The sequence below is a fragment of the Chenopodium album genome, chromosome 23, assembly GCF_948465745.1.
Source record: "Chenopodium album chromosome 23, dcCheAlbu1.1, whole genome shotgun sequence".
NCBI lineage: Eukaryota > Viridiplantae > Streptophyta > Magnoliopsida > Caryophyllales > Amaranthaceae > Chenopodium > Chenopodium album.
Window position 1 is genome coordinate 31,540,315 of NC_137856.1, and position 19,491 is coordinate 31,559,805.

General features: G+C 34.0%; 3 protein-coding genes across 3 annotated transcripts; all 3 read right to left on the reverse strand.

Annotated features, from left to right (window-relative positions):
* Positions 1–295: 295 nt before the first annotated feature.
* On the reverse strand, positions 296–3,267 carry LOC145606699 (calcium-dependent protein kinase 24-like). Its single transcript, XM_081662522.1, has 8 exons — positions 2,728–3,267; positions 2,314–2,437; positions 1,991–2,134; positions 1,670–1,822; positions 1,385–1,500; positions 974–1,141; positions 612–851; positions 296–520 (listed from the first exon to the last, which is right to left on the reverse strand). The coding sequence occupies exons 1-8, from the start codon at positions 3,265–3,267 to the stop codon at positions 380–382; spliced, it is 1,626 nt and encodes a 541-aa protein (XP_081518648.1). The 3' UTR covers positions 296–379.
* Positions 3,268–6,387: 3,120 nt separating this feature from the next.
* On the reverse strand, positions 6,388–11,875 carry LOC145608985 (flavin-containing monooxygenase FMO GS-OX-like 4). The gene is made up of 8 exons (XM_081664559.1): positions 11,456–11,875; positions 9,327–9,593; positions 8,747–8,817; positions 8,382–8,543; positions 8,167–8,249; positions 7,901–8,036; positions 7,624–7,797; positions 6,388–6,820 (listed from the first exon to the last, which is right to left on the reverse strand). The coding sequence occupies exons 1-8, from the start codon at positions 11,733–11,735 to the stop codon at positions 6,590–6,592; spliced, it is 1,404 nt and encodes a 467-aa protein (XP_081520685.1). The 5' UTR covers positions 11,736–11,875; the 3' UTR covers positions 6,388–6,589.
* Positions 11,876–15,216: 3,341 nt separating this feature from the next.
* On the reverse strand, positions 15,217–19,038 carry LOC145607377 (flavin-containing monooxygenase FMO GS-OX-like 5). Its single transcript, XM_081663048.1, has 8 exons — positions 18,759–19,038; positions 17,858–18,124; positions 17,509–17,579; positions 17,145–17,306; positions 16,920–17,002; positions 16,341–16,476; positions 16,066–16,239; positions 15,217–15,465 (listed from the first exon to the last, which is right to left on the reverse strand). Exons 1-8 carry the CDS (start codon positions 19,036–19,038, stop codon positions 15,217–15,219), a joined length of 1,422 nt encoding a protein of 473 aa, XP_081519174.1.
* Positions 19,039–19,491: the final 453 nt, after the last annotated feature.

Below are 19,491 nucleotides of genomic sequence, written 5' to 3' on the forward strand. Positions count from 1 at the left end.
CAGGTGAGTTGTAGCCTAACCTTGTTTGATGAACGTGTCGTCATTATTATATCTAATATATTGATCTCTATTTCTTAATCATGTTATTTTCATAAAATGCTACCTCCCTTGTAAATAGATTTGTTTAATGTCATTTCACGTTTGTTAAGAGTTTGAGCAATTTATACCAAGGTCTAGAGCGGCTATTGAATGACCGTCTTCTGAACGTTGATTAGATAAGTACAAGCATCATGAAAGCCATAACGCGTGATTAATTATCTCTAATTTGTTACTATATAAATCTATTCCTCTTTGTTATGTACCTGTATGGTGGAAGAGCAGGCCAAAAATACAATGTAGGATCATCAAAAATTAACAAACAAACTAATTGATTGGAAAGTCATTTTAATAGCCCAGAATGATTGAACATCTTGGTGCTCAATTTGTTAAACATGGCCTTTGAGTATTGACGAGAACACATCTTCCAATCCATTCCACTGTGCATCATAGCTTTAAACTCGTTGTAGTCTATTCGACCATCCTGCATTATTCGTACACAGGTATTCAGTCTTTGCCACTAGGCCAATACCTCGTTGGTTATTTTTGTAGGTGTATATGAGGAGGAAGATTACCTTATTCAAGTCTGCATCGAAAAGAATGTCTCGTATGACTTGCTCATTTTTGGTACCTTCATTAGCATCATCTGAAAGCAACTCTTCTTTTAACTCTTCAAACTCAATGTAGCCGCTATGATCCTTGTCAAAGTACTTGAAAGCGCGTTGAAGATGTTCGTCATCACCCATCTTTTGGAGGTGGATTGATAGTGTTAAGAATTCTCCACAATCTAAGGTTCCATTCCCATCCAAATCCGCCTATACACGAATTAGAGAATACATTCAGACTTTAAGACTTGTTTGATAAGTGAATCATTTACAGCATCGATCTATGATCATTTGAACATTTACGGATTAACATGTATATAAAGAAAACTTACAGCATCTAGGATCATTTGAACATCGGAATCAGGAAGAACATGTCCAAGCTTAAGAAGGCCTTGTTTGAGCTCTTCAAAGCTCAAGCTCCCGTTCTTATCAGTGTCCATCATATTAAACGTTCTTCTTAGCTTTTCTACTTGTTCATCTGGTAAAGTATCTGCTACAACCTACATTCAACAAAAATAAACTCATATTTCTTTCGCGTTATTTAAAGTATCTTAAGCCTGAGGTAGATGATGATTAGGTTTACAACACTAATTACATAGGATCACGAGTCAATTAGTGTAGAAACTTTTTATCATCTAAACCTTAAACCTTTACCACCTCGGGACTTTAATTGTAATCGAATATCTTTGTACAAAGTGAAAGCATAAATACGTAGGACTACGAACTAGGTTTTCAGTACTTACTCTCAAAACTTTCTTCTTGAATTTGTTCATTAATGAGAATTGCTTGATCCTTGTTCTCACATTATGGCCTAATGGAACATCGGCATTGTTGTTGGCATTTTTCATCCAAGGGTGTTCTTCATTCCAAAACGTGTAGAAAAAACCATCAAAAGATTTAGTAAATATATTGAAGTTTTTCATTTCAATGAATGACTATCTCGACACATCCATCTAAATTTAATTGTCTCATAACTAGTTGAAATAGATTAATTTCAACGTTTCAATGAAGTTGTTAACAAGGCTTACCTAGGACTTCATCGACAGTCATTCGACTGTAAGGGTTTTGATCAAGCATATGCTTTACAAGATCCTTTGCTAGTGGAGATACTCTTGGCCATGGATCTCTATCAAAATCAATCACTCCTTTTACAATTGCTTGTGCTATTCCTTCTTCGGTCTCTGCATGTGTTTAAAAGTTGAGCCCTTGTTAGTCTATACATGCTCATTATCATTTAAAATTCAATTATATATGTCTAGAATTAGTTGTCACATCACCGATTCCAAATGCACTATCTACGTTATTATTGATGGATAATGTCATCGATTTATATGAGGCTAAAAATTCACCTGCCCAAAAGGGGGGAACTCCACAAAGTAATATGTAAAGGATAACACCAGCACTCCATACATCGATTTCGGGCCCATAGTTCCTTCTTAGAACTTCAGGTGCCATGTAATATGGACTTCCCACAATCTCATTGAATCGCTGACCTAAAACCATTTACATTTATACCTTAGTAATTCATAGAAAGTTAGAAATACAAAGTACTCCGTATATAATAAGAACATTTAATTTGAAAACCAAATGAAGATAATTTTAACAATATTCTAATGAGGCCGATTTTTCCTAAATTATATACCGTGTTTGTAATTCATGCTTATAAAAATACCTGGCTCGAAAAAAATGGAGAGCCCAAAATCAATTGCTTTAAGGGCAGCATTTTCATTTTTGTTTGCAAACAAGAAATTTTCTGGCTTGAGATCCCGGTGTATGACTCCATGTGCATGGCAAACCTACATATAACAATACAAACAATTCATTAAAATTCGGAAATTTTCAAAATCAAATACACGCATATATTATAAACATACATTATCATATGTGCATAATAAAAATGATGCAACTATTTCTAAACATAGGTAGCATTTCATTACACACGAATTACCTTAATGACCTAGAAAATTGAATTTTCAAAATCAAATACGCACATATATTATAAACATATATTATCATACATGCATAATAAAAATGATGCGACTATTTCTAAACAAAGGAAGTATGTATTTCATCACACACGAATTACCTTAAGGACTTGCAAAATAGTCCTAACAACTTGAGAAGCAGCCCTCTCACAATAATGTCCCCTAGAAACAATCCTATCAAAAAGCTCACCACCTTCACATAATTCCATGACCAAATAAACAGCCTCTTTATCTTCATAAGCCTCTTTAAAGGCAACAATATTAGGGTGCTTAGGAAAATGTCTCATTATCTCAACCTCTCTTCGAACATCCTCGATGTCAACCTCCGTCCTAAGCTTGCTCTTCGATATCGTTTTGCAAGCGTAGTTCTCCCCGGTATCAAGCTCCGTACATAGGTAGGTCACCCCAAACTCCCCCCTTCCTAACTCCTTCCCAAACGCGTACTTTTGTTTTATGTTGTTCCCTATGCATGAGTCTCCTAACACGGTGATCAACCTCGAGTTGGCGGCTGATGACCTTGATTTCCTCCCTGGCACATCCTCCGGTAAGCCCCGGGATCTCTTCGAGCCATTCTTGACACCGCCTTTTCTCCTAAGGTGTTTTGATCCATTAGGAGGGAATGTTGATATGCAACCTCCCATTTTAAGGGAAGGTTGACTATAATTTTAAAGACCTTTTTTCTTTTTTCTTTTTTAAGGTCTTTTTGAAGGAGGAAATAGGTTTAGGTTAAAAGGAAGACAAAGAGGAAGAGAAAATGGAGAAAATTTGTGATGGTATAAAAATGAAAAGGATGAAAATAAAGAAAAATAGGAGGAAAAAAAAAAAGAAGAAGAAGAAAAATGGAGGAGAAAATGAGAGGATATATTTTTATGTAAATGGTTGGTGACATCTATATGAAGTTGTAAGCATTCCTTTTTCCTAGGGAAATTGTTTGAATTTAGACATTTTTTGTGTTATTAACAATAATTTGGTTACATGTTGTTAGGAGTTTTATGATGAGTTTTGTTGTTTTACATTGTTTTTTGAAAGCTGTTACATACTCATCTTTTTGTGACTTTGTCTCACAAATAGTTGTCCATTTTATATTTTTTAAGTTTGACTCGTTTTAATACTCTCTTTAGTCTTTTTAGTGACTCTTTTGTTAAAAATAAGTTTTCACCATTTTGTGATTCCAATCATATTATCAAATCATTTGCATTATTTTGAATTTTTGTATACATAGTCCTTTGATCAATTTTTTTGCTTGCACAGGAAAATGAAGATGATCGGTTTATTTTAATGTATATTTCCAAAAAAATATTTCTTTATAATTTGTATCACTTTGAAGTAGATTATTAAAGTTGTGTATTTGTAGCAATAAGCATGTAACGCACGTTATATGGGGCATAAATAGTTTATATTTTAGCATGCATGATTTGTCCCTACAAATATGTTATATATGCCTATTCAATAATTACAATTTTTAATAGTTGTACGTGTAAAGTATTAATAGGATAATCATACAATGTACTAATATCATAATCAACAATGCAACATACAATTACATAATTGTTGTAATGTAGCAAAATCTACTAAAATTTGATTCCTACATACATCATATCCAATTAGTCACATGCATTACCTTATGACCAATATCTATTGTACAACAAAAAGACTAATACTATCAATCACACCTAAGTAGAGTTAATACATATAACAACGAGTACATATCAATTTAAAAGAACCTCTCCTCACGAGAGAAAATTTTAAATATCTCAACGTACTAATAATTCAAACCCTAGCTATCTCATAGCCAGGTTCGCGATGTAATGTTGTCGTTGTTGTTGTTGTCCTAGTCGTTCATCCTTACGCCTACATAATTCGTTAACATCTTTTTCACGAACGATTGTTGTGTAATTAACGGGCACGAAAAAGTGAGCCCATGTAGGAGGACAAAAAATAGGTGGAAAACTACAAGAATCATGAAGCAAGAAAGCAACGGAGTAATAACTCCATTGATACTCCAACATTTGCAACATCAAATAAATAAAACCCATTATTGATATTGCAATACACAAACATACTTCTTCTCTGATGCCATTATATTGTAACTTAACTTTTCTTTTTTTTTCTAGAGAGAGAAAGGGGTAGAGAGAGAAAGTTGATGATGATTTAGTTAGAGAAAATTGTCACCATAATTTATAGTAAAATGATAGAAAGGTGAATTCAATGTACCTTGAAAATGCATGAATTAATTCTAGAAAATTGTAAAATTGTTGTATTTTATCAAGTTCAATGGATTTGATAAATTAAAAGATAGGGAAGCACATGTGGTGTAGTGGTGGACCAAGTGGGATGCAATTATTTTTAATTTTTATAGTCTAAAATATTGTATTCGTGTGCACATCAAATAATATTTGTTAATCATATGATACATATAATTATACTAAAATTGGACCGCACACAAATTTTGGTTATCATAGATTCAAATGAATGATTATATATTACTACATAGTATTTTATCAAATGAATGATTATTAAGTAGTGAAATTGCCTCTTCAAATTGAGAATATGATTCTTTAGTAATATATGTGTGGCAATGAAGAGAAGTGGCATTAAAGAAGGACCTAGAGGTAAAAGGGTGCATATATGTGAAGCGTATCATGCGCATGGTGCCTCCCTAGAGCCATCATTGGACAAAAATTACTTGCTCCCTACTCAGTGTTGCCTCTTGTTTTAATGTTTATGTGTTGTTGTGGCCCTTGTGGCCTTGTGGGTAGATATTTAGAAATTGTGTCGCTGCATGTATTAAATCATCTTATCTTTTTAGATACTACAAGAAACTCGGTGTTTCAAACCTGCTTGTGTCTGCTTTGACTATCTCGACCGTCACTGACCCCAAAAACCTACATGTCCCTTTTCCATCGCCAATAGGAAAGAGTTACCCGCTTGTGTCCACTTGACTAGCTCGACCGCTATTGAACACAAAAACCTACATGTTTCGTTTCCATTGCCAAAAGGAAAGAGTTTTCTCTCATAATTTAAGTCATATGTATGTCATCTGTATTGCTATGTGCTCCCCAATCACGTTCCCAACTAGCGCTTGCACCGTTGTCGATAAATAGGCAAGTGTGCGCCTCATGATTTGGTCTTATAAACTTACAAATTAAAGCACGGATACACCATTCAATTGTCGTACCAGTAATGTACACGTCAGACATTAACATACGTGATACAATGTTGGATACACATATAGATTTGTCTAATTTTTATTTTATATATTTGGACACTTGGACTTTTAATTACCATATCCTACTTTAACACCATTGTCCTTAGGGTTGGACACTTTATTTTAAAGAAAAAAAAAGTTTTGGTATTTAAAAAGTTACTCTTCATCACTGGTATCCTGTTCTCCTCCTTGCATAATTTCCTCCTGTTAAATGATCAAATCAATGATGTTGGACATATATTATTGTAATTCAACCATATTATACAACTTATCAATTACAGAATTTTGGCTTTTTTTGTCAAAAAAAAAAAAAAAAAAAAAAAAAACAAAAAATGGCTTTTAAAATTTCTCTGTTTCTTTTCTGCTCTTTGACTTGGAAAAAGGATACACCTTAGTTGGAAAACAAAAACCACAGGGGCATAACATAGAAAATTCTTGGCATTATAAGGGCAAAGTTAACTAAAAATATACTACGTAAAATATAAGGGTATTGTGTAGAACTTTCAAAATAAGAGGTACGACATGGAATAATGAAAAACACGGGGTTACTACATAGAAAAAACCCATTATTTAATTATTAAACCGTCTTACCAAGACCAATATATGCATGGTTGCTAATCTTGTACAAGTTTGCAACCATGTTTACATTCTCTTATTGTAGTAGTAATTCTTTATTGGGTGCTTGGTGTTAGCAATCTAAACCAGTAGTAATAGACAATGAATACAATTCTTCATCAATGAAACAGAGTTTTAAATCATAGTGCAGCAGCAATTGCAGCTCTGCCTTCGGCCGATAAGTATTGCATAAAATCTTCATAGGCTTGCAGAACCAAGTCTTCATCATCCCATTCATCACGATAAGTCTCTGTTTGTTTTATCACGCGGACGAAAGTCCCATAAAACATACCCTTCCTCCATTCCTCGGCGGGTGGGCAACCACATTCTGCAGCTAGCCAATCCTCGTATTCAAATGGCGCAAAGAGCCGCTGTGTATAATTCCAACATCAAAATCAATTTCAACAAAAATTTCCTAGAGATTTTCATATCATTCCTCCATTTTAAATCACTCCTAAGGTCACGATATTATGCAAATTACACATCAAAAAATATAGCCGCTTATCAACATTCTAATTAAAGACTTGTTCTTTTCAACTTGTTTGAGATACTTATTACTTTTTTCTTAATAAATTCATATCAGACTAGACCAAAAACATTCAGATCAAATCAGATAAGAACTTTTAATTATTATTTACTTATCGCTAGATATTGTTAATTGTGCATTAAAAAAATTATGAAAATTGCATATTTGAAAAGTTCATAATGAGACGAATCTAACAAGATTCATTTTGATAATACTTTTCTATATAGATTAGTATTAAATGCGGTCAAAGTTTAGTTAAATTATCAAGTCAGATCAGACTAGATCAGATAATAAAAATTCAGATGAGACTTTATTAAAATCATATTAGATCTCCTTGTTTCAGATGAAGAGAACAAGTTCTAACTATTCTGCATCAACTTCTTCTAACAAAGAATTAGCACAGTAAAAAGAGTTCTTGAATTTAAAAATCATGTTCAGGGCCGATCCAGCCATGATAAAGATATTGTCCCATTTTTTACATATCAAATCAAGTCCCCTGTAAAAATGTTTCTAGCATGAAGCTGATAGCCTGACACACAATTGTGTGCTAAGCTCTCATGTTAGTTACATAACTCACATGAGCTAATCCATGTTAAACATGCACCAAGAAGCAAAGAGTTTAGAAGTAAATCATTCTTCTAAAGTTACCTTAGCGTCGTGGATCCTATGTGTGTGACGCTTTGGAACTCCCTTAGCTTCCAATTCTGAGTAGAGGGCTTCCACATCCTCCATCATCTTTTCTTTGGATGGAAGTGATATCCGCCCTGATAAAACGCCTGCTACCCACTTACTTTGAAGTTCGGAAAGGAAGAACGGGAGAACCTAGCATGAAATTTGAGAAGGCTTAGTCAATTTATTTGGCTATCTAGTGATGAAAACTATCTCCCCTCTAGATAGAAGAAAGTATAACACCAAATTATTTTACCAATAATGGCAAACCAATGAAAGAGATTCCTGGGGCTAATGCAGGAGGAAACACATGCTTGTAAAGCGGCCCCACACGATTATCATCAACATTTACGGCACCATTGGTGTGAAGAAAAGGAAAATGTTGCTTGTACCTGAAAATAATGATGCATCAGTTCATAAGTAATAATGGTTCTATTTTTTACAGCATTTTGTTCATATAATTTGAAATCGTGCAAATGTCATTCATTTGCATCTATCCATAGATAATTTTAGTCAAAATACCCGGTGCAATGGAGAATGACATCTGCAAGGACCACACTCCCATCCTGAAACGATACTCTACCATCTTCATGAGCTTTTTCTATCTGCATTAATTATGGAAGAAGAATGCCATTTTAACTCTATCTAGAATAAAGATCAAGCAAATGAACAATGATTTTATATAACTTCTCATGAAGGCCGGCTATCAGTTTCTTCCTCTAGTTGAATAGTTATACCATTGGATGGAACCACAAGTTGTCATAAGCAGGATGCTTTCCAAATTTGTGCAATATTCCCACTACTTCGGACCTACTTGCTACATGAACTTCTTTGGCTGATACAGCAATATCCCTACAGATATCTATAGCACTAGCAGAAAGCCCAATCAAAACTACAACCTGATGGAAGCAACAAGACATTGAAATAAGGAGAACAGTTATGTCTAGACAAACACAACGGAGGAAAATAAGGAAAGGAGATTATGCAGTTCAAAGATAACCATAGAAACTTCCCTTGGAGATTTAATAGAATTGAGTGCATCTGAGCATCTAATATTCTGAATATGATCGAGTCAATATAAAACACAGAATGAAAAACACACCTGGTCTTGATAGGGTTCTGGACTACGATAATTGTGGCTATGAATTTGCCTCCCAGGCCAAAGGTCAATGCCTGTAAAAGGCATCAAAGAAAAATCTATCAAGAACTAACATGCACCATCACTCAACATAGGAGCATGTAACAAAATAAAATATTCAAGAACACGTAAAATTTGTAAAAATTGGTTCTATCTTGTCAAGCAAAAAGAAAAAAAAGCTTAGCTTGTATGTTATTCATAATTTTCAAAATTTGTTAGCATAAGACAAATCAATGGCAGATAACGATATAATCTATCTCTAAAAATACTACTCATGACCATGCAATGTTTTAAAAAGATGGGCCACTTAATGATACTAGTGAAAGAAAGTTCATAAACCATTCTGTTTTCAGGTGGTTTCAAGACTCCATACTTATAATATGTTACACATCAAGTGATATACCACTATTAACAAAAAGAGTTATGTGATTATCATCTCCCATCCCTCGTAAACAACACAGCAATAAAGATCAGAGTTTAGTGATAATCAACCTTTCTTTCAAAGATTTAGAACAAAATAGTTATAAAAATACAAATTAATTACCAGGAATATTATCAGCAACTCGTGGTTCAGTGTAATGTCCATTGCAGACAACCACAGCATCGTAAATTTTGGACACATCACTGCTCTCATCTCCACCAACTCTCCTATATTTCACCATCCACTTTCCATCCGACTCCAACCCAACATGCCTCACCTCTGTTTGGTAACGTATTAATTCATTCAGTCCAAACTGAAAAGCAAAATCTTCCAAGTATCTCAGCACCTCCTGATGACCTGGAAACCTTCGTGAATCTCTGTCAACTTTGCCTGTAAAGAAAAAGCTATGCACCATTACCAGTAATTCTAGTCCAGAAAACCAATCACAGAACCTAAAAGATACTAATCGAAATACATGTCATAAAGGTTGTTTTCATACTTTCCATCATGTAATACATTAGTTTCCTTCCAGAACTCTAAAGTTCCTGCAGAATTAAATCCTCATAAGTTTTGCACCTAAGGTCAACAGCAACAAGAAGCTTCATCTCCTAGGGGCCGACCCATACAAATGATACACGAATACACAATGCAAGTTTCATGTCCCATATGTAAAAATCCCATTCCAGACTATAAAAGCTAGCAATTCCCATAAAGTTTGATAAACTACCATTTATAGTTAAATGATTAGCTAACAGAACTTACACTTTGTTTGAATAGCAAAATATAAGGGAAAAGAACAGGAGGGGAAGAGAAAGAACAGGAGGGGAAGGTGAAGCTCCATTTTCCCTCCAATTTGGGAGAGACGGTGTTTGTTAAAGAGAGTAGGAAACTCTCCTCCCTCCCCTTCCTTCCACCAACCCCTAATCTATTTTTGGACGGACGGTGACAATTTTGATTAAAGACTGAGGGAAAATGCCTAGAAAAACTGAGCTTGTTCCTTTCCCCTTCCACCCCACCCCTTCTCTCCATTTTCTCTAATCCGAACAAAGTGTATACTGAAACTTCAAGGGGTAGGATTTTTTTCATTTCATTCATTTCTTGATTTCTTCTATAATAGCTAACAAAATAATTAATCAAACAAAACAATAGAAATGCTACTCCATACCTCCCATCTCTCTATCTTGAATTTCTCCCCGGTTCAACTTTTGGAACAGGGAAAATGATCAACTTCGAATGACCATGAATTGAGGTAGCACATACAATAACTAATTTCTTATTTCGTATATATCTTTGCATTTGTTGACAGTTAAAGACTTAAAGTTATTATTATACCAGAACTACAACAACCTAATCCAATTCTTTAGAGCATAGATTTATCATAAATATGCTCCAAGAAACCTGTTTTAACAACCAAACCAACAATGTTTTGTTCCTTACTCCACCAAACACCACTGCTACTTTCAAATTCCATTTTAAAAACTCGAAAAAAGACAAGTTAATCTTCCTAAATTACAAAACTCGCTCACATTTCAAGTAATCAAGAGGCAGTTTTTTGATTATATTGAAACGTACATATGGTCTAAATGGTTGAATATCCGATCAACAAGCATACAATTTGAGAAAATACAAGATTATCTTTCTATAGTGGCAACTAAATGGCGTAATTTTGCACTGTTCACAGATAAAAACCTCTTAACACTCGCCATTTTATCTATCGATCTATCTATCTATCTATTTTTGCAGTATTCATAGAGTATGAGTAGGGTTAAAAGTCAAAACGTGTCAACTAATTTGAAACGAAGAAAGTACATACAGTCAAACAATCCAAATTTGCTTTGAAAGTTGATTAAAGAGATCAACTTGCCCATGTTTTCCAACTCCAAAACTAATTAAATACTGAATAAAAACAACAATCTAGAATATTCAGTTCCACCAAAACCAAATTAGATGATACTCTAGTCTAATGCAATTAACTGTTAATTACAGAAACAACAACAAAAGCATAAATTAGATGATACTCTAGTCTAATGTAATTAACTGTTAATTACAGAAAAAAAAAAAAACAAAAAAAAAAAAAAAAAAACAAAAACAGAAATTAGATGATACTCTAGTCTAATGTAATTAACAATCAGTTACAGAAATAACAACAAAAACATAAATTAGATGATACTTTAGTCTAATGTAATTAACTGTTAATTACAGAAATAACAAGAAAAACATGAGAAATTAAAAATAGATAATTAGTTGATTACCAGTAGGAATAAAGGGAAAATCACGAAAACCCATTACTTCTCTAGGAAGATTAGTGCGAAGAGAAGCATACAAGCTTGACTCAACTATTTTTCGGGTCGGGTCGAGTCCAAGCGGGTCAGACTCAACCTCGGGTGAGTAAACCCAGCAACCACCCAACTGAGTATTACGCTCGAACACTTCTACATTGTGACCTTCCTTTTTGAGCTCACGCGCCGCCACTAAGCCGGCTGCTCCGGCGCCGATCACGGCGACTTTCTTGGGGGTTGACGGGAGGGGCATTTTGGGAAAATGTGCACAGATAATGTAACGTGGTTTGTGAAAACTTAAGCATTACTTAATAGCAACGTGTTATGGGGTACGGAACTAGTTGTTTTTCTTTAATGGCGAAGAAGAGTTTCAACCACAGCTGATGTAATGATTTGAATTCGAGGTGGGTCAATTTTGAACTGCCCGTTAATAATTCACTAAATATTTGAGTTGACTTTTGTCATTTTGTGCTCACTTGCTTCACGTTTTTAGGGAGTTACTATTTGACGAAATAAAAATACTCGGGACGACATTATAAATAACCAATTAATGTGTGGTTCAGGCGATGCTCCGGGTTACTAGTTTGTATTTGTTGGTTTTGAGTTTAAGTTTTGCTATAAACATTTTTTAGTTGCCAAACTCAATCACTACATAATCGAAACAAGAAGTAGTATATTAAACCACTAATTAACTTATCTAAGTTAACCATAATTTTGTTGGATAAAAAAAAAACACAAGTTATAAATGACTAAGATGGGAAGACTTGTAACTTAAGACTTGTTGGTCTTGAGTTCAAGTCTTGTTGATAGGTGGGTGATGGATTAACGAATGCGGGTGACGGATTGGATTCGGGTGGAATATTTTCACCAATCACCCGACGTGTTAATCCGATTCATCACCCGAAAATTTCAAAAAAATAAATTTTAAAAAAAAAATTCAGAATTTTATATTGGGCTAGGCCCGACTAAAGCTAATGTCCCTACTCCTAATTCAATATTGTAATTCCTAAACCCGAACATTCTTTAAAAAATAAAAAAAAAAAAAAAAAAAAAAAAAAAAAACCACCACCGCTTTCTGCCCCTCTCTCTTCCCTCTCTTTGCGACTCTGCCTCACGATGGCACCATATATAGCAACGACAGCAGCAATTTCAGCAAGGAAAACAACGCTTTTTTTTTTACGAATTTGTTTGTTCACTTGTTTAATTAATTAATTTTATGAATTTTGTTTGTTCACTTGTTTAATTCAATATATGTTATTAAGTTGTTGTAATTGTTGTTTTTAGGGTTAATTTCATTAATTTGCTGCCCTTTTTTTTTAAGAATTTGCTGCCTTTTTTCACAAATTTGCTACCTTTTTCTTCATGAATTGATGCCTTATTTTTCACAAAATTAATTCGATTTTTATGCTTGTTTTAAGGTTATTTTCACAAATTTGCTGCTTATGTTTAAGGTTCATATGTATATTTGAATTTGCTATTTTTTTTAATTAATTTTTGATGTGAATTTGCTGCTAATTTAGGTATGGGAAATGATGTTATGGATATGATGGTAATGAATTTGGGTATGATTCATCGGTTCGTCCTTCAACACCTTATGTAACTTTTTTATTTATTCTAAATGCTCATATTTTTCATCCGATTATCACCCGAACCATCCGTTTCACCCGTGGGTGATGGATGGATGGATTCAGGTGGATGTTATAGCGGGTGGTGGATGGATCAGGTAGGGTCCGATGGAGGCGGGTGATGGTCCACCCGCCTCGAACCTAATTCATTTCCATCCGTAGCCACCACAACCCACAACACTACAACCACCAACAGCACCATAGCACCATCACAACCTGACGGCAGCAGCCCAAACCAGGGCGTGCACGAACCAGCATGCCTCGTCAAGGGAAGCAACTTCCGGGGAAACAAAAGCGACGGTAAGTTTTTTTTAAAATATTTTGTTGGTTACAAACGCCTATCGGAGATGTCCTCAACGTGGTGGAGACATCTGTCGGAGATGTCCCTTCCACGGTGAAGACATCTGCCGGAGATGTCCTCAACATGGTAGAGACATTTGTCGGAGATGTCCCTTCAACGGTGGAGACATATGTCAGAGATGTCCGTACCACGTGTCTCCGCCACGTGGAGATTATTTGTTGTATATGTTCTTCAATTCTGTTGGTAAAGACATTTGTCGGGGATATCCTACCACGTAAGAGACATCTCCTTTAGATATCCACCGATATTTTTTTTAAATTTTTTTTTTTGAATATCGTTTTTTTTTTTAATATTTCGAAAATATTTAGTCAATATTAATGTTTTGCATCTAAGGCCCCGTTCTTTTCACCTTATTTTTGCTGAACTGAAATTATTTATACTGAACTGAAATTATTTTTGCTGAACTTAAATTATTTATACTGAACTGAAATTAATTTTACTGAACTGAAATTATTTTTGCTGAACTGAAATTATTTTTACTGAACTGAAATTATTTTTGCTGAACTTAAATTATTTATACTGAACTGAAATTAATTTTACTGAACTGAAATTATTTTTGTTGAACTGAAATTAATTTTACTGATTCCATATTATATTTCTTCTTTGAAGTTACTAATTTTTACTGAACTTAAATTATTTTTACTGAACTGAACTTATTTATAGTGAACTGAAATTATTTTTGCTGAACTGAACTTATTTTTACTGAACTGAAATTATTTTTATTTAATATAAATTTTTTAGGAGAAGAGAATAGGGCCTAATTCCATTTTTCATAATTTGTTAAAATTAACAATTTTGCATCTAATATATGTCCTTAATTTGGTTTTATTTTGCATAACTCTATGCGTTCATTAATTAGTCAAAATGTGGTGGTTTGGTGGTGGTGACGATATGATGGCCGGGGTATTAGTGGTGGTGGCAGTGTAGGTGTTGTGGTGTGCTGGTCTGAATTTGTGGTTTCAAGGTAAATATGATGAGGATGTAAGAACATTTGAAAGTAAGGGTAACATGGTCATTAACAATGTCAGCTTGAGTATTTTTATGTCGTCAAATAGCAATTTAGCTTTTTTAAATCGGTCCTTTTTTATGTATCATATAATATATCTCTCTTTACATGTACCTCACTTATGTCCATTTAATTATTACGGAGTACTCCGTATTATTCTTCGACCATATTCCTTACTTTGATACAGAGTAAGTATACTTTATGGATTTTAAAAATCATTCTTTATGCTTCAATACTCAATTGCAATCGAGAAAAAAGTTATGTATTGTTGTTTAATACTTTAGGATTTTGAAGTGAAGTTAAGGATTTGATTATGGTGACGCATTTGGGATATTAACTCAAAATTCGTCAATCACATTGTGATAAACACTATTATGATTATAATTGATTTTCAATTTAGCACAGCTAATAAAAACCCTAATTTACCTAGCTTTTTGTCTAATTTTCACCAAATTTGAGAGCCACAGGTCTCCTTTTGGTCCCCTTCCCCTCTCCTCTCCCACACCCCCCCCCCCAATGTTGTCTTTGTTATTCACTTTTGGTTCCCTTGGGGTATTTCTTTTGTAATGAAAGTTCATATCCAAACAATAATTTTGAAAAGGAAAGAGGAGAAATCTCCAATAAGATCTCAAATGAAAAGTTTTGTCTTAAAATTCCAAATAGTTTCTTACTAGAAAAGTTTTCAAACACAAATGATGAAAAACCTCTCAAGTAAAAAAATCTTTCATTAATAAGATAGAGTTTAAAATCTTGGTGTCGAGGCGCATGTAGCAAGCGCAACCCTACCTTCAGCATTCAAGTACTGCATAAAATCTTCATAAGCTTGCAAGACCAAGTCTTCATCATCCCATTCATCACGATAAGTCTCTGGTTCCTTATGAGCATGGACTAATCTCCCAAAAAATATAGCCTTCCTCCATTCCTCGGCGAGAGGGCAGCCACACTGCGCAGCAAGCCAATCCTCATATTCTAATGACCAAGTATAGAGTTGCTGCATTAAAATCCAAACATATTGAAGTCAATTGATCCATATATCTTTCCTTCATCTCATTAACTTTCTCCCTATTGAACGACGACAATTATGCAAACTAGACATAAAAGGTTATCTGTAATTATTTTATAACAACTTGTATTAACACAAAGTTATATATCACAATTAATCTAAAAGAGTTGATGAATTATAGATTCATTTTCATTGTCAATCCATCCATTGTAAATAAATTGTTCCCAATTATTACGGGTCAAATTTTGAGTCTTGTACAATGTTACTATTATGATGTTGCATATAGCCTAATACAAAAATGTTTCCTAAGCTCTAAATTTAGTTACATTGGCTATCCTTGTTAAAGCCAAGAAGCAAATTATAAAGTTAAGAGGAAAGTCTTTCTCATCCACTTCTTAGTTGTTGAGTACTTGAAATTAAATACCAGGCCAAACTAAATCATTTAACTCGAGTAATAAACCTAAGGTCTGTTCTCATTGACTGAACTGGACTGAATATTTTATGAGTAAAGGAAATTAGGAACTGCACTGAACTAAATTGAATTGGACTGAAAATAAGCTGAAGAGAACAGGCCCTAAATTACGTTACCTTAACATCATGGATCTTATGAGTGTAGCGCTTTGGAACTCCCTTAGCATCCAATTTTGAATAGAAGGCTTCAACATCCTCCATCATCTTTTCTTCCGAGGGAAGTGATATGCGCCCAGATAAAATGCCTGCTACCCACTTACTTTGAAGTTCATAAACGAAGAACGAGAGAATCTAGCATGAAATTGAAAAGACTCGGTCATTTTTCTTTAGGTATCTATCTAGTGATGATAACATGTATATGAAATGAAGTATAATACCAAAAGAAATCTTACCAATGATGGCACACCAATGAAGGATATCCCAGGGGCTAATGAAGGAGGAAATACATGCTTGTAAAGCGGCCCAACACGATTATCGTCAACATTAACAACACCATTGGTGTCAAGGAAAGGGAAATGTTGCTTATACCTAATGAATCAGTCCATTAGTATTTTTGGATTCAATTTTATACAACATTATATTACATAAAATGTAGTTGTGCAAACTTCATCAAGTGTAGCTAGTAAAATTTTCAATGGTGCATGGGTTTGGATTCATCTGCAATTATCCAAAGTCGACCATCCTCTAGTTTATAGATAGCTTAACCAACAAAAAAAGTTTCAAGGGAAGAAAATTTCTACTCCCTCCGTCTTCAAATGTTTGTCCCATAGAAATATTTCACTTTATAATGTTTTAGTTGAGTAAAATTGACGTGAGAGAAAACTGGTGGGACCTATAGTTTTTTTTTTTTTTTTTGTAAGAGTAAGCAGTGGTTCCTATGTACATAAAATATTATGGAGCAATCTTTAAGGGTTGGCTTGAAAAAAAAATTAGTGCAAATAAAAAGGGACAGAAAAAGAGTATTAAATTACCCAGTGCAATGGAGAATGACGTCTGCAAGGACCGCGCTCCCATCTTGAAACGACACTTTACCATCTTCATGGGCTCTTTCTATCTGCATCATTTACGCAAGAAGAATAATTCTTTAGCTCATCCTAGAATTAGGAACTACGGAGTAACAAATAAACAGTGCATTAAATGATGGAGCCACAAGTCGAGAAGGCTATTAGTCTCTCCCACTAGTTGAGTAGTTTTACCATAGGATGGAGCCACAAGTTGTTAAAAATATGATGTTGTCCAAATTTGCCCAATTTTCCTGCTGCCTTAGATCTAGTTGTTACATGGACTTCTTTGGCTGATTTAGCTATTTCCCTAGAGATATCAGTAGCACTAGAAGAAAGCCCTATCACAACGACAACCTGATGGAAGCAAGAAGACATCATTTCTAGACAAAACGAAGCAGAGAAAGCAGAAAAAGAAGGTTATACAATAAAAGAAAATCCTAATAGTTATATATCTTACACACAAACGTCGCACTTTGTGCAAGTAAAACTTTGAATTTGAACAATGCAATTCGATCAACTCAAAACACAAAAATTACCAAATAATATAGAAACACACCTTGTCTTGGTAGGGTTCTGGTACCCGATAGTTGTGGCTATGAATTTGCCTCCCTGGCCAAAGGTCAAGCCCTGTAAAAGGTATTGATAATAAACAATTTATCAAGAACTAGCAAGAATCATCACCCAACATAGGGTTTTATATATATATATATATATATATATATCTTACAAATTATAATATTCATAAATGTGTCAAATTGTGTGAACAGTGTTTTGGATACTACGCAAAATACAGGGTGATGGATGCATCCAAGCTATAGTTCAGAGTGTTGAAGCCAATTTTGCCTAATTTCAATAAAGTAATAAAACAAAGATACTTAAAACCAATTTTTTCCTGAATCAATTACCAGGAATGTTATCAGCAACTTGTGGTTCAGTGAAATGTCCGCTACAAACAACCACAGCATCGTATGTTTCAGCCACTTCGCTGCTCTCATCTCTGCCAACACTAGCATATTTCACCATCCACTTTCCATCCGTCTTTAACCCAACATGTCGCACCTCTGTCTGATAACTGATTAATTCATTCAGACCAAACTCGATAGAAAAATCTTCTAAGTATCTGCGCACCTCATGATGGCTTGGAAACCTTCGTGAATCCCTATCGACTTTGCCTACAAAGAAAAGTGTAAGCACCATAATCAGTAAGGCCCTGTTCTCTTCACCTTATTTTTGCTGAACTGAAATTAATTTTACTGAAACAAAATTATATTTGCTGAACTTAAATTATTTTTACTAAACTTAAATTAATTTTACTGAACTAAAATTATTTTTGCTGAAATGAAATTATTTTTACTGATTTTCTATCATAATTCTTCTTTAAGAAAACTGAATTTTACTTAACTGAACTTATTTTTACTAAACTGAAATTATTTTTACTGAAATGAACTTAATTTTACTGAACTGAACTTATTTTTAGTGAACTGAAATTATTTTTACTTAATATTATTTTTTTAAGGTGAAGAGAACATGGCCTAAATCTTAAGAAGTGAACAACAACAAGAAAATAGTGTAATATTTTGGGGTAAAAATAGGTTAAACCATTAACACAAGTAGCGATTTAACTCTAAAATATATTGCTACTAATGTTTGCAATTTTAGGGCAACTTTTTACCCCAAAAATTTGATGATTTTGCCCCTTAATAAATGAAATATGTTTATCAAGAGCATAAACTGGGGCTCCCACAACAACAACAACAACGAAAACAACAATAATTTAAGAAAATAAAAGAGAGAAAATATCATTACCAGTAGGAGCAAAGGGAAAATCACGAAAGCCCATAGCTTCTCTAGGAGTATTGGTGCGGAGAGAAGCGTAGAGGCTTGAATTTATGATTTTTCTAGTTGGGTCAAGTCCCAGCGGGTCAGACTCAACCTCGTCCGAGTAAACCCAGTTCCCACCCAACTGAGCACCACGATCAAACACCACTACATCATGACCTTCCTTTATAAGCTCACGTGCCGCTACCAACCCAGCTGCTCCGGCGCCAATCACGGCGACTTTCTTAGTTGACAATGGGACAGTCATTTTTTTGAAAAGAGTGCACAAATAAAATGGTTTGCAGTGACAGAGTTATGAGAAAAAGAATAATGTTGGAAAGATTAATTATATTCATGAAATAATCCAACTACTATTTAAAGTGTCACAAAAGAGCATTAAATGCTAGCAAAGATAGAAATGAAAATAATAAGGATGTTAAAAAGATTACAAACAATAACATCAAATCAAAGATATTAATATACTATACTAAATATAACAAGTTATGATATTAACAATGAAATACGTTCAAAAATATCATGTGAGATCTTATTAAATTTTTCTCGAAATATACTTTCAAAATATCAACTAATAACTTAAGAAACTTCCTTCATTCTCTTAATATCGCACCATAGGGGTTGGACACACTTTTTTGGTAGTGGAAAAAGAAAGAGAGCGGGAGAAAGGTAAAATAAAAAATTATATATGTGATGTAAACATAAA

Excerpts from the sequence above, each read along its gene's own strand:
- LOC145606699 (XM_081662522.1), bottom strand. The coding sequence starts at position 3,267 with ATGGGAGGTTGCATATCAACATTCCCTCCTAATGGATCAAAACACCTT. Across the intron at positions 2,135-2,313 it reads CTCCATTTTTTTCGAGCCAG|GTCAGCGATTCAATGAGATT; the intron begins GTATTTTTATAA and ends AAATGGTTTTAG. Across the intron at positions 852-973 it reads TTCAAATGATCCTAGATGCT|GCGGATTTGGATGGGAATGG; the intron begins GTAAGTTTTCTT and ends ATTCGTGTATAG.
- LOC145608985 (XM_081664559.1), bottom strand. The coding sequence starts at position 11,735 with ATGCCCCTCCCGTCAACCCCCAAGAAAGTCGCCGTGATCGGCGCCGGA. Across the intron at positions 8,818-9,326 it reads AGTTGCTGATAATATTCCTG|GCATTGACCTTTGGCCTGGG; the intron begins GTAATTAATTTG and ends TGCCTTTTACAG. Across the intron at positions 8,544-8,746 it reads CAGAACCCTATCAAGACCAG|GTTGTAGTTTTGATTGGGCT; the intron begins GTGTGTTTTTCA and ends TGCTTCCATCAG.
- LOC145607377 (XM_081663048.1), bottom strand. The coding sequence starts at position 19,038 with ATGACTGTCCCATTGTCAACTAAGAAAGTCGCCGTGATTGGCGCCGGA. Across the intron at positions 17,580-17,857 it reads AGTTGCTGATAACATTCCTG|GGCTTGACCTTTGGCCAGGG; the intron begins GTAATTGATTCA and ends TACCTTTTACAG. Across the intron at positions 16,477-16,919 it reads GTCATTCTCCATTGCACTGG|GTATAAGCAACATTTCCCTT; the intron begins GTAATTTAATAC and ends CTGATTCATTAG.